This window comes from Narcine bancroftii, chromosome 4, assembly GCF_036971445.1.
Source record: "Narcine bancroftii isolate sNarBan1 chromosome 4, sNarBan1.hap1, whole genome shotgun sequence".
NCBI classification, from domain to species: Eukaryota; Metazoa; Chordata; class Chondrichthyes; order Torpediniformes; family Narcinidae; genus Narcine; species Narcine bancroftii.
The window spans coordinates 277,221,768-277,236,748 of record NC_091472.1 but is presented as its reverse complement, the minus strand read 5'-3'; the positions used below and the strand labels follow the sequence as shown (position 1 = coordinate 277,236,748).

Genomic DNA, 14,981 nt, shown 5'->3' with positions numbered 1-14,981 from the left:
TGATTTAATCGACAACCTGGGCACATTCAACAGATCGTTCGTCTAAGATTACAAATGCGTGCATGTCGACCGTTCTTCCACAACAACAGCCCTGATAACGAGCCCCTACTACCTTTCATCGCCAGGAACAGCCGCGGCCGTCTTTGATGTCTTCTCAACTTTTCTGGGAAGTTGCGCCCGTCGACCTTCCCCGGGGTTTTAGCGCAACCAAAGGTAGCCCTAAAACGGCCTCACCGGGAAAACTTGCCACTGACAGGCTGGTGTGTTTTTGGCTGCCCCTTCAATAAGGCAGAATGCAGCTGCCAACGCAGTGAGATGCTTTGACATTATTCAGTCCCCACCTCATTTGTGCTGGAATGTTTAGCCATCGAGCAAAAGTTATATTCAAATCACTCCTAATTCTTTCAAATGATCAACTTCGTCTTACCAAAGTGTGCAGAAGACACATAAACGTTGAGGAGGAAAAATCCCAGCAGTGGACAGGGACCAGATAATGCTGGCAGCCCGAACGAGGACATTTGCGCCACGCTGTTCACCACGAACCGCTGAATCCTTGTGGATTCCGAGCAGGATCCCATCAGAAGAGAGCTGCAGTCGGCGCCATGCAATCCCCGGCTAGTGTCAGATCGCAAGAATCCTGCAGAGGGCTCGCAGCGTTCCCGCATTAGCATTTCCGACACAGGGGAAGGGGGCTCGTGTGTCCAGCCCACTAAAATCTTCAGTGACAGATGTTGGGAAGGGGTTTAAATCATTCTTTCTACTGTGGAGGCTATTTCGCACAGCCATTTGTTTTTTTTAGCTTGATAGTGTTAAACAGTTCCTAATTTTAAATCAAAGTTAGAAAGTATTTATTCTCCAGTGCCCAGTTCCTCTGCTCCCCTGCAAATCCAGAGTGGACAACATTTAATGAATTTAAATGTACAAAATTCCTAATTTTAAATCAAAGTTAGAAAGTATTTATTCTCCAGTGCCCAGTTCGTCTGCTCCCCTGCAACTCCAGAGTGGACAACATTTTCCCATTTTTCTGCACAAGGCTGAGAAATAAAAACAATTAAATGTTGAGTGAATTTAAATGTACAAAATTCATAATTTTAAATCAAAGTTAGAAAGTATTTATTCTCCAGTGCCCAGTTCGTCTGCTCCCCTGAAAATCCAGAGTGGACAACATTTTCCCATTTTTCTGCACAAGACTGAGAAATAAAAGCACTGAAATGCTGAATGAATTTAAATGTACAAAATTCATAATTTTAAATCAAAGTTAGAAAGTATTTATTCTCCAGTGCCCAGTTCGTCTGCTCCCCTGCAACTCCAGAGTGGACAACATTTTCCCATTTTTCTGCACAAGACTGAGAAATAAAAGCACTGAAATGCTGAATGAATTTAAATGTACAAAATTCCTAATTTTAAATCAAAGTTAGAAAGTATTTATTCTCCAGTGCCCAGTTCGTCTGCTCCCCTGCAACTCCAGAGTGGACAACATTTTCCCATTTTTCCGCACAAGGCTGAGGAAAAAAAAAGCACTGAAATGTTGAATGAATTTAAATGTACAAAAAAAAATCCTATTCCCAACCTGGCAGACAGGTTCACAGTCAAGCATTGCCATAAACTACTTTATTAAGTGTTATGTCTTCAACCATGACATTTTGAAAGGACACACAAAATGGAAAGGATGGGAGGCCCTGATGATAAAGGATGACTTCGGGGCGCTTGGAAGAAAATATTTTACCTTGAAACATCAATAATATCAGTAAGTTTGGAGATAAGAGATAACAGTGATTATACCTTTGGGCAGAATTTTACAAGAGCTAAGCGGAGCGTCCAACAAAATTTGTGCACTAATTGGAGGAGATTTTAATCTTCATGCAGACTGAACATACTGTCAAGATTAGTTTAAAGTTCAGATTCTTAAAATGTATTTGACAGAGTTTTTGACCAACATATCACAGAATCGAACGGAGAAAAGGCTATTTCATATGATTTTTTTGTCGGAATCAGGAGGTCAATTATTAATCTCCTAGAATGAGACAAAATGGGGGATGTGATCAGAGTCTCATGATTTTATACTGAGTGTAAAACCACCATGCTCTGATATAAAAATTATTTATATCTTTTATATGTCGATATTATTAGGCCTGAAGAATATATCTAATTTGAAAACAATAGGCACAAACCTGAATAAAAACAATGACAACCACTAGACAGTAATTGGTTTAAGTAAATTCAGAAATTGGGTTAAAAAGTTTGATGTTGATTAAATAATGGTAAATATTTAATTTTTAAAAATATGATTTTCAATGAGATTCTTTTCATTAAGAGATGTAATAAATCACACAAAAATATGGACCCATTCTGGCTAAGTTATTGGTGTAGCAACCCTGGAGCATTGATTCAGAGATAAGAGTTTGAATCCAAGCACAGATAAGAATTTAAATCAATTGTTTTTCAGCAAACTGAGATGTCAATGAGGGAATGCGGACAAAAGGCATGATCCAGGTTGGAGGAGTACGTTCTGGGGGATGAACTCAGGCTTGGCGGAGCCATTGCAATGGCGCTGTGAGGAAGGACCACAGGCTAGATCAACCATTCTCAACAGGGGCCATACGCCCATCCTGCGGGGGGTGCATAAACCAAAATCATTTAAAAAAAAAACTATTTTTTTATGGAGTCAAAAGAAGAGAAGAACAGAAGATAGCATCCAAACTTGACAGCTTCACAGGGAAGGGGGCCCATAAATTTTGAGTCCTAAGGAGGCGAAAAGCAAAAGAAAAGGTTGAGAATGGCATGTCTAGAGCTCTTCCATGACCGAGCATTGAAGGCCTGAGACCAAGGGGAAGTCCTTCAAACAACAGAGGTGGGAAGAGTGATAAATGGAGAACGACTATAATAATGTACATTGATGGAAATGTATGCATATGAAACCAAGGATGTGAAAAGATGTTGAATGCTTTTCTTTTTTGAAAATAATTGACTTTGAAGAAAAAAACTTATTTTCCAAAAAAAATATAATTATTTGTAAAAGTTATGGAACATTAACAGGCCTTTCCGGTGCTTGAGCCATGAGGTCACAGGAAGAACATCCAAACTCCTGACAGAGAGCAACGAATTCTGACCCGGTTTGCTTGGATTAAAATCATTTTGTGCCAACCACTATCAGGTACTGATATATTTTAAAAAGCTTGACCTAGTTGTCTGAAGTCATTTATGCAATGAAGGCTGTCATCCTTGCCTGCTCTGGCTGAAATATAATTCCAACCCCACCAATGTGACTTACTCTTAACTGCCTTATTCCAGACAATTAAGGATGAACAATAAATCATAGCATTCCCTGGGGACATCCACTCCTCATGAACAGATAAACTGAGGCTGTTAACCATCAACCTAAAAGAAAATATGTCAGAGGATTGGCAGCATGTTAGATACCAACAAAGGAGGGCTAAAACAATCAGAGGGAGCAAATAAAATCCAAGTAAACCAACAGGAAATATTAAAACAGATTGTGATATATTTGAGTAGCAAAAGTAAAGTCAGATTTCTTTGTGGGGGAAATAGAAGAAATTATAATGAAGAAGAGAGAATGCAGATACGCTAAATGCATATTCACAGTTGAATACACAAATATTACCAGAATTATTCCGAAGCTAATAATCTAATAAATGTTGCCACTGGCTGTGCTGATCCGCAAGCAAACCAGGTCACGGAGGTGCAGGCTTGCATGGGGCTGAGAGCACCAAGAGTGTTACCTGCCCTCCAAGCTGATGTCCCATTTGTCCTGGGGGCAAAAGTATCATGGGGACTGTGTTTATAAACTCTCACAGGAGATCCAGTAAAATCAGTTAAACCGACTCACACTGATGACTGTCTTTGTTCATTTGGTGACCTTGACGGCCCAAATCAGCAAATTTGGACCTCACGACAAATGATGCTAATGCAATCTCCTTGAAGCTGCCTACATTCTGGACCTCACAGCTAATTCCAGCAGGCTGAGGCTCAGTTTCATGTTAGGGAAATCACCGCTGACACCACAAAATACTATTACGTGATCAGTTCTCTAGACCAGGAGACCGCCAGCAAGATTGTTGATTTCCTGCAGCAGCCCCCCACTGAAGACAGGTATGAGGCACTCAAAGCACTCCTCACCCCCACTTTCGGGTTTTCCCACCTTGAGCGAGGAGCGAAGCTGCTGCATGCGGACGGAGTGGGTGACCACACACCATCCAGCCTCATGAGCATTAAGCTGGCACTGATGGACAGACACAGACCCTGGCTGCTGTACGAGCAGATTTTCCTAGAACAGATGCTGGAGGCAATTTGCCTACTCCTGGCTGATGATGACTTTGGCAACCCTTGCTGCCCGAGTCAATGCCTTACGGCAGGCTAAGTAACATGGAGGACCTCCCATTGACTATGTTGCCACATCACAGGCCAATCAATATGGCAGAGCAGCCATCGACCGGGTTGCTACATCACACCAGGGTGCTCATATTGTTCCAGGGCCAGAGAGAAAGTCTAACACAGTGGGGACATCATGGAGAAGAAATGGTAGTGCTACTACCAACAGCGCTGGGGTTCTGCTGCCCGCCACTGCCAACCACTTTGTTGCATTTGGGAAATGCCTTGGCCAGCTATCATTGATTGGCTACCACGGTTGGCTGTTGAGGCAGCCTGCTTTATCTTTGGGACCAGCATTCCAGTCAGTATTTCCTGGTCGACACGGGAGTAGAGATCAGCATATTGCCTCCCATGAGCCGGAACACATGTGCTTCGCTGCAGCTAATGGCAGCAATACCCAAACATATGGAGCACAGACTATGCCTCTAGAGTTCGGATCCTGCCAGTTTAAATGGACCTCCACACTGGCAGATGTATCTCAACCCCTGCTGGGTGCAGAGCTTCTCTGAGCACAATGTATCCTTGTGGACCTGATGGGCGCCGCTTAGTGAAATTCAAATCCTTCCAGTCTCTCGCCCTCTGCCAGATCATACAACTTGCACTTCACCTTGACTCGGTGACTTTCCCTGACATGCTCACACCAAGATTTTAGCAGAGTTTCTGAGCACAGTCACCCACCCCCACCCCCAATTCTCCTCAGCCATGCCAAAACATGGTATCCAGCATCACATTCCCACAAAGGGACCACCTGTACATGCTCGGGCCCGCAGACTGCCTTCTGACAAGGTGGAGGAAATGGGAATATCACGATGCTCCGACAGTACATGGGCATCCCTCCTGCACATGGTCCCAAGGAATCTGGTGGCTGGAAACCTTGTGGTGATTATCACTGGCTCATCAACAACACAACGGCAGACAGATACCCAGTTCCCCATATCCAGGACTTCACCTCCAAACCTCACGCTGCAAAGATCTTTTCAGAAATTGATCTGATTAGGTGATACCATCAGATCCTGGTGCACCTCAACGACATCCCAAAAATAGTAATCATCACTCCTTTTGGGCTGTTTGAGTTCCTGCATATGCTTTTCACATTAAAGATTGCAGCACAATCCTTCCAGAGGCTAATGGGCTCATTATGCTGTGGCTTGGACTTTGTGTTCATGTATCTGGATGATATTCTTATTGCCAGCTGCTTCCATCAGGAGCACAGCAAGCACCTGCGCCAGCTCTGCCAGCGCTTTAGCGAATATGGACTGGCTGTCACTCCTGCAAAATGTCAGTTCGGGCTTACATCCATTGATTTCCTCGGGCATCACATTGGACAGCATGGGGAAGTGTTGCTTCCTTCCAAGGTGGAAGCAAAATGTAAGTTTGTCTGGCCTTCCACAGTTAAAGACAGGTATGAGGCACTCAAAGCACTCCTCACCCCCACTTGTAGGCATAGTAAATTTCTACTACTGCTTTTGTCCAATGGCAGCCAGGATCATGCAACCACTCTCGAAACTACTTTTTGGCCAGCCCAAGGACCTGAAGTGGAACGAGGAGGTGACTCCAACTGAGATGCGCTGGCCAATTCCATCATGCTTGTGCTCCCATGAGTCAACGTGTCCACAGCCCTCATGGTCAATGCATCCTTAAAAGTGCTCCGACACAATGGAGTGACATGTATACTGGACATTGGTGGCAGGGAAGTAGCATTCACCATTGACTGTCTCAAGCTGGCACACGTCGATCTGGAGCAGCAGGTGCTGGTAGCCTTCCCATGGCGGAGAGTTCGGGGGGGGGGGGGAGTCACATAGCGGGCTACACCAATCTGCAAGCGAATTGGGTCACAGAGGTGCAGGTCCACGTGGGTCTAAGAGCCTGAAGACACTGGGAGCGTTGCTAGCCCTCCAGGCTGATGTCACAATGGTCCCGGGGGCAGTAAAGTATCATGGGAGTTGTGATCACACAGGAGTTCCAGTAAAATCAATTAAACTGACTCACCTCGACTACTGGGTTTTATTTGCTACAGTGTAATAATAAAATTATTTTTATTATCAGAGAAGTTAATAGGACCAAAGGCCATTAAATATTTAAGTCCTGATGGCTTATATCCTGGTATTCCAGTGAAGGTGGCTCATGATGCATTGATGGCAATGAATCAGCATTGATCATTCTGAAATGCTTCAAACTTGGAATGATGTCAAAGTTTAAATTGCAGTAAATTTAACATAGGTGAAAAGAGGAAAGAGGAAAATATATGTTAGTTCACCTGACAGTAGTTCAGTAATTTTTGGGAAAGTAGTGGAATCCATTGGTAAGGAAATATTAGCAAGAAGTTCAGAAAATTGTTAAAATGATTGGGAAAACTCAACATGTCTAATAGATCAAAATAACATTATTGAGAATGTAAGGTTAGGGTGGGCAGGATGGTTGGAATAAAGTTAAATCAGAAGCAGGTCATTTGACCCCTTGCATTTGATCTGTCATTCAATATGATCTCTTGATATCTGTGTCCTCCTTCATTAGTCCCACAGTTTTAAATAATTTTAAACATAAAAATCACAAAATGGTTCAGCATGGAAGGAAGCAATTTGAACAATTGTGTCAGTCAAACTCGACAAAGTAGATGCTGACAAGTAATTTCCACTGTCTGGAGAGTTTGCATCACAAGGGAGCAATATCTCAGAAGAGGAAGTAGATACTTTTAGACTGATATAAGATTTTTATATTCATTCAGAGTTAACCTTCCATCACAACAGGCTTATTTGAGGCTGAAATGGAGAGATTTTTGGGCACAAGAGGGATCAATGATACAAGGATTGGTTACATTGGCTGACTGCCTATTCTTGATCCAATAAGTCTCAGAGGTGGTGAAAACATCAAAATGTCAGGGCATGAGCTTTCAATCAATATAAAGCATGCAAATGTTATTAATCCATTTTCAGCGTGCATAGTATTCTTAAAAATTAACCAACTGGCCCAGAAAGTGCCCTTTGACTTTGATTAGGATTGATGTCATTCCTCATACTTAAGAGTAAAATACTGCAGATCCTGAACATCTGAAATAAAGTAAACAATGCTAAAAATGCCAGCTGGTCAGTTTGTGGAGATCAGAATCTTTCCCATTCCTAGTTGTTTTAATATTGGTTTCTTTCCAAAATTGGTTGACTTTCATTTGGCATTTGAAATGACATTATAAGCATATCAGATGCTGAAACAGCTTTTAGTAGCTTAAGAAGCAAGTCATCGGTACCCTCTGAAGACCACAGAATGACAATGGAAAAGATTCTGATGAAAGGACATTGATCTGAACCATTAAATGTTTTACTCTTGGCAGTCTTTTTTTTCCCTATTTCCAGCATTTCTGTTTCATTTCAGATTCAAGACCCTGCTGTATTGTTCTTCACTTCCACATCCTCAGACTAAATAAAGAAAATAATTAGAAATAAAATTCTGTGCATTATTGTTAACGATAGGTACAGATATAATTGGTTTGGTGATCAGGCCCAGAAGTATGACAATATGGAAGGATGGTGTATTAGAGCAGGGAAGATTAACATGAGATTTCAGTTATTTTGTCACTTTATCATTTTTTAAATTAACTGACTAATAATTATTGGGTTTAATGATTACAAAAGTATTTTATGCTATGCACAAAATTTCTGGACAAACTCAGCGGGTCATGCAGCATTCATTGGAACTAAAAGGCAATTGAGTGTCTGGGCCTGACCCCTTCCATGGGAGTACCACAAATAAGACACCTGAATAAAAAGGTGTGGGGGAGGAGAGGAAGGGGAGAAGCACAGGTTAACAGTTAAATGAGAACAGAAAGGGAAGAAGAGAAAGAAGTTAAGAAGTGATAGAGGAAGAGTGCAGAGGGTTGTGAAGGGTAGCTCCCTGATAGAAGGAAGGTATGGGGTGGGGAGCAAAGTCGATAAAATTGACAAACTCTTTGTAGGTGTAGGAGATGGCACCAATGTCATCATCAATGGAATAGAGCAAGGGTTGAGGTGCCTTGCCTGTGTAGGCAATTCCTCCACATATCCAACAAAAAATGCAGGTTAAATTAGGAAGTCCCAGCCCAGGGAACTGAAGATACCTTGATGCAGGCATTCATTCCTCTAGCTCCACACACCCTTCATTTATTTTCTTCTCAGAGAGTAATACTTCTTAGCCCTCTGCCATCTACCCCTATCAATTCTCAGATTTTTCTTTTACCCTCCCACCTGTATCCATCCATTACCTTTTACCTATTAATCTTTGTTCCCTCCCCTTCCCCCTCTCTTCCCCCCCCCCCCACCTTTTTATTCAGGCATTTGCTTGATTTGTGCCACTCTTGAGGAAGGGCTCAGGCCCAAAACCTGACAACCTATTATATATTTTATGCCTTTTAGGTTTTTCAATTTGACATGACTCAAATGAATATCTGCGAGATTTGCTTGACTTTCGAATGAAGGGCTTGTTTTGCAAACCCACTCTGACCATTGTCCCACAGAGGCAACTACTGGAGGACACAGAGTAATTAAGTCTGAACCCCCATTTAGATAAAGCATGAGTGTATCACAGTTGACTGCATATTACAGATTTGTGATCGATGTTAACATAATTTTTCTGCCACAGTAGGCATTGGTCAGATTCAGAAACATACAAGGCAGTCAAGCATAACTTCTAGGAGGCCATATCAATGCAAAAAGATGATCCTAAATGAAATCACAGTCTCAGACATTCAATAGCTGTAACCGAGTTTGCATGCCATCACTTCTTGTCAGACAAAAACAAGTAGCATCAGTAATTGTGAAGCATCTCTTACCAACAAGATGAACAATTTTTATGCTCACTTCAACGATGAAACCTCATGACACCCCACAGCCCCCAGCATTGTATTCCCAGTTTCTGATGCCAACAAGGAAGAATCAACAGAGAATGTTCCCCTAGACAGTGTACCTGGCCATGTCCTTAAAATTTGTGCAGACCAATGGGCTGCAGTTTTCACTGACACTTTCAACCTCCCACCTGCTTCAGAAGGTTGTCCATCAGGAAGAAATGATTTGAGAGATTAGTTATGGAGCAAATGGACTCCTGACTCATGCAAGAAACTGACCCATTTCAATTTACCTATCATCACAAGCCAACAGCTGATCTTTCAATCTGTGTTCGAGCATCCAGGCCACACAAAATTAGTTTATTGACGACAGTGTTTAAAACCATAGATACAGTTTATTTGCTCATGTGGTAACTCAATTTATGCTATTTGTTGGTGTATTTTGTGAACTGGTATAGCTGCAGCAAGCAGTTTCAAGTACATTGTTCTTATGTTGGTCAATGAAGTATTATTTCATCTCAATGGGGGATTACCATGGCTTTTTCTGAAACAAAAGAAGCAGTCTTCATGAATGCGACTCCTACTGCATGGACTTGCATCTCAAGAGAAAAACCTGAAGCGTGCTGCTATAATGATTGCAGATAAATTAGTAGACTGGTTCAGAGACCTCACTGATATCGGCATTCACCTGCTCAGTAAGCCCTGTGAATAGATGCCCTCCAGCTGTTTTGCTTAGTTGCACAGTAGCAATAACATGGCATTCATTTCACCACAAAGGATTAGCATTTTTTAAAAAAAGGCAAATAATATGCATAAAGGGTGCAAGATACTGAAGTTGTATCCACTACTTTGCTCTTGTTCACTGTTTAAATCCTTATAGATTTAACTAAAGACTGATGATTGCCAATTTAACAATTGACTGAGTGCATCTTTGGAAAAAAAACATAACCAATCTGTTGGACATTGTGCTGTTCTGTACCATCACATAGATCTACATATGTAGCAACAAAATTCCCATGTGTATAATCTAAAGTAGAGCCGGGCATTGCTGCAGATACCCAAAGTAGGGTTTTGACTCTTTTGTGTTTAATACAGCTGGTTAATTAAAGCCAGAAGATAGTATGCCTGGGAGGACATATTCTGGATTCTGCAAATTTAAAGAGCTTTTTATGAAAAACTGGAGATTGACAGGTTCTTGACTAATAAGGGCATCAAAGGTTGTGGAAAATGTTTAGCATGTCATGGTCAATTTCAGTGTCTTAGATTGTAGTGTGTTATGTCAGGACTTTCCTATAACTTGTTGCACAATGTCTGAGTAAAGAACTGATAGAATTTGATCAAATTGGAGATTGTGGCAATATTTGAAGAAGAATTAGAGTTAATTTATTGTCAGAGTACAAACGTGACATCACATACAATTGCCACTATTGGTCACTGTTAATTGTACCAAAAAAAATCTTGAATGGTATCCTGACTCAGAGCGCAAAAGTATTGGAGAATGTCAGCAGATTATGTAGCATCCACAGAGTCATATAAATGGCACCTCCTGAATGTGGTCTCAGGCCCAAAATGTTGACTGCCTTTTGCTTCCTATGGATGCTCCTTCACCTGTTGACTTTCTACGCCACCTTTTTGTGTTCAGCTCTGGACCCCAGCATTAGCAGATTTCGTGTTTAACTGATAATTCTGACTCTTCAGCTTCCTTTCACATTTAGATGGCGAACTGGAATGTTTCCTCTTTGCTTCATATGAGTCTTGTCAGTGTTCTTTTCCCATTTCCAATCAGATGACACTATAGCATTTCACCTGAGATCAGCCTACTTCTGAAATGCTGACTTCAGATATGCATTCCATCAATATGCTCCCATTTACTTCTCTTACATCTGGACCAAGTTATGCATTGCTGGTGGTACCGAGATCTATGCCTTGATGCATATCACTTGTGCCATTGCTATGGTGATCATTGAGAATTCCCAACCGGCAAATTTAAGACTTTGTTTCGAGTCAAATTAGTTCTTTTGATTATTATCCACCTTTGATTTTCAGCATGAATCACCTCAGAGTCTATACAACTGCAGTGGCAGCACTTCATCCTAAGTCCTCATAGACTCCTAAAGATGTGTCTTTCTGCACACTACAGACAAAATACTGAAATGTGTGCCATATGTTTTAAGAGTGTCAAAATGCAAATTGTAAACAAAAGCCCATCCAAATCATTCCATCTGCAAAAATTGGCTCATTTTCCAACTTGCAATTTTATCTTTGGCAAGGCTCATTTCAGGATATAATGGAATACTCAGTAAGCACATTGAAAGTGAAATTGCAACAAATTTCCAGCAATTTAATGCTATTAAAGACAAAGAACCCTTAATACTGATCCATATTCTGCCACTGAAACCAAGATCACCATCCACCCCATGATGTGAATATTCCATAGAAAGGAGGGATTGCAGTGATTCTCCAAGGTTATATTTAATGGAGCTCCTAATTCCATGATCTGGGCAATCAGGAAGAGGAAAACGTGCACCAACATGCAACCACGTGCAACAACTCATACATATATTGACTTTGGACCAACATTACTATTCCTTCATTATTGTTGGATGAAATGCTTAAATCTCCAACTAGAGTCCTAGAGGGATTATTGTCAGCATTGGTAACTTAAAGCAGCACATCATGGAGCAAAAAATAACATGCATCCTACAATATCAAAGGCTGATTAAATTTTAAATCCATTTTGGGAGTGTTACAAATTCAAAATGTATTGGGGATGTATGCTAATTAGATGCAAATTGGGTGGCATGATCCCATGGGCTGAAAAGGCCTGTTACCATGCTCTATGTCTAAATTTAATTTAAATTTTAAAACTTAGTTATATATGTTAAGATTTGCAATACCTAGAATGTGGGAAATTGGAATGAAGGAAGACAGAGAAAGTGTAAAGAAGTTGGGAAATTGATACAGAAGTAGGCATGCAATGAGTTGACTTTTAAAATATCTGCAAAGACAGGAACTTGTAGAAATCACTGTGAAGGTAAATTGAACACAGTACCATTCCTGTCAGAGTTATCAGTGAGTGACACTAATTGTTCATTTCTACATTTCATGCAGCTTTTCCTTAATAAAATTAAAATTGGAATAGTATTCAGTATTTCGAGTTACAACCCAAGACGATCATACATAATACCAAGAAAGGGAACAAGCAGAAAAGAGATATTTCAGATCACATTGTGTTCTTGTGGAACCATGGTGTCAGTTAAATAGCGAATTTGTTCTGATTTTACAGAGGCTGAAATCTTTTGGAGAGGGTACATAAAGATGTAATTTCCATAGATTTGACAAGTGACAAAAAATGTTTGAGTAATGTTTCCACCTTTATCTAGTAAGACCAAAGTAATTTTTCCAACAAAATTAGTGCATTGCAAAAGACAGAGGAGGGGAAGAAAACTATGCCCTTATTAGGCACTATGAGACCTCATAAACCCACATCACATATTGCCAGGTCTATCACAGGCTCTGACTTCTTATGACTGAATGCATGTATATGAGGCGCTGCCTCAAAAAGGCAGCCAGCATCATAACAGACACCCTGGTCATAATCTCTTCTCACTGCTACCTTTGGGCAAAAACAGCACCTCAGTGGAACAGTTTCTTTGCAATAGCTAAAAAATGTCTAAAATCATGGCTTTCTCTGACATCACAAATGACCTTTTTGCAAAGAATTATGGGAAGGGGACTTCTGCTGTAGCAAGTAGTTAATTCTTTAATAGATTAGTAGCCACAGCTGCAGAATAGAATAGGTCAGGAGTGTTAAGCAACAGGTTGCTTGGAAAGTTGCTGTGTTGCAAGTCACAGAAACTGTGAAGGGCAGAAGTAGCTGTGAAAGATAGAAGTAGCAAAAAGATTAGATTGCCAATCGTGCGAACACAATCATTGTCCTAGAATCAATTATGATAATTATGATCTTGTTCTTTCAGACTTGGTGTCTCGAAAATGAACTCTCTCTCTGAGTGCAATGGTGTCTCTGCAAACATGTATGTGAACATTTGTTTTATTATAACATGGTTCAAATGCTTTTTCTGCATCAAGCGCAACCACCATTGACAGGTTGGGTTGCTGACTCGATGCACTGATCAACGTAATCATTCTAAGAATATTATCAGAGGCATACCTATTTTTAATAAAACCCACCTGGTCAGTATGTACTAATTTAGGCAAATATTTAGCAAGTCTATTTGCCAATATTTTGGCTATTCTTTTATAATCTGCATTCAATAATGAAATTGGTCAATATGAGGCTACATTCAATAGAACTCTTTTTTTGCTATTACTGTAATTATCGAACTTGAACATGATTCTCGTAAAGATTGCTCCTGAGTTATTTGTTGAAATACATCCAAAAACACAAGAGACAAATCTTCATAAAACACCTTATAAAACTCAACAGTAAATCCATCATCCCCTGGAGACTTCCCATTTGGCATCTCTGGTATAGCTTCCATAATCTCAAAATCTGTAAATGGAGATTCCAATTCTTTCACATCATCTTCTCCTAAAGCCGATAGATTTAAAGCAGATAAAAAAGATTCAATAGAATCATCATCTCGAACCCCCTCAGAAGTATATAATTTCTGATAAAATAAAGAAAATTGATCATTAATTTCCTGAGGTTTATAATTAACAGTTGAATTATTTTTCACAGCATTAATAGTTCTTGAAGCTTGCTCTATTTTCAGTTGCCAAACTAAAACTTTATGAGCTCTATCACCTAATTCATAATAACGTTGTTTGATCTTTGAATTAGATGCTCATATTGATAAGTTTGTAATGTATTATAAATTTTAATTTTAATTTAGTTAATGCTGCCTTTTTATCTTCAGTACAATGTTTCTGAAACACTTTTTCTAACTCAGTTATCTGTTTCTCTAACTCCAAACTTTCTGCCAAATATTCTTTTTTTTCTTTCACTGAATAACTAATGGTCTTGTAGATATGACTTCAGTGCATCCCATAAAATAAAATTACTCCATAATGAAATTCATATTTGTACTCAAAAAAGCAATTTGCTCTTTAACAAAACTAACAAACTCAGGTTTCTTCAATAACATTATATTAAATCTCCAACGATAAGTTGATTGCATAACTTCAGATCCAGCATAAGAAATAAGTAGCATAGAATGATCAGACACAATTCTACTCTTATATTCAGCCTGAGTAATTTGAGCTTGAAGATGTGCTGATACCAAAAATAAATCTAACCTGGAAAATGAATCATGTCGAGAAGAAAATGAAATATCTTTTTCTGCAGGATTTAGTCTTCTCCAAATCTCAACTAAAATCAGATCTCTCATCAAAGATGCCATTTGCACAGCCACCTTCAATTTTTTAAAATACTTTTTGGAGATTTATCCAATAATGGATCTAAAATACAATTAAAGTCTTCCCCAATTAAAATGTTTTCCTTGGCCTGATTTAACATCAAAAAAGCTTCAGATATAAATCGTTCATTGTCTACATTAGGCACATACACATTCAACAATGTCCATGATTCTGCAAAAAGTTTACAGTTCCACGTTAAAATTCGACCAGCTGTTTCAAAGAATGATTCCAGTTCAAATGGTATTTTCTTATGGACCAAAAGCGCCACTCCTTGTGCCTTAGGATGAAATTACATGTCCAACCCAATCTCTCTTCAATTTTAAATGTTCTTTATCAGTTAAGTGTGTTTCCTGCAAAAAAAGCAATATCAACTTTCATCTTTTTAAATATAAGCCAACACACG

General features: G+C 39.8%; 1 protein-coding gene across 9 annotated transcripts in view; it reads right to left on the bottom strand.

The window, feature by feature from the left end:
- Nucleotides 1-14,981, bottom strand: part of LOC138761998 (von Willebrand factor D and EGF domain-containing protein) — a 327,980-nt gene that overhangs the window by 263,308 nt on the left and 49,691 nt on the right. For 5 of the 9 annotated variants that reach the window (XR_011356699.1, XR_011356698.1, XM_069935103.1 and 2 more), the window contains exon 1: nucleotides 428-612. The exons of the other annotated variants lie outside the window; for them this stretch is intronic. Coding sequence is in view for 3 of the 5 variants with exons in the window: in XM_069935103.1 (XP_069791204.1) it covers nucleotides 428-578 (151 nt within the window). In the remaining 2 variants the exon portion in view is untranslated. Of the gene's footprint in view, nucleotides 1-427; nucleotides 613-14,981 lie in introns of those variants that run through there. 9 annotated transcript variants of the gene reach the window in all.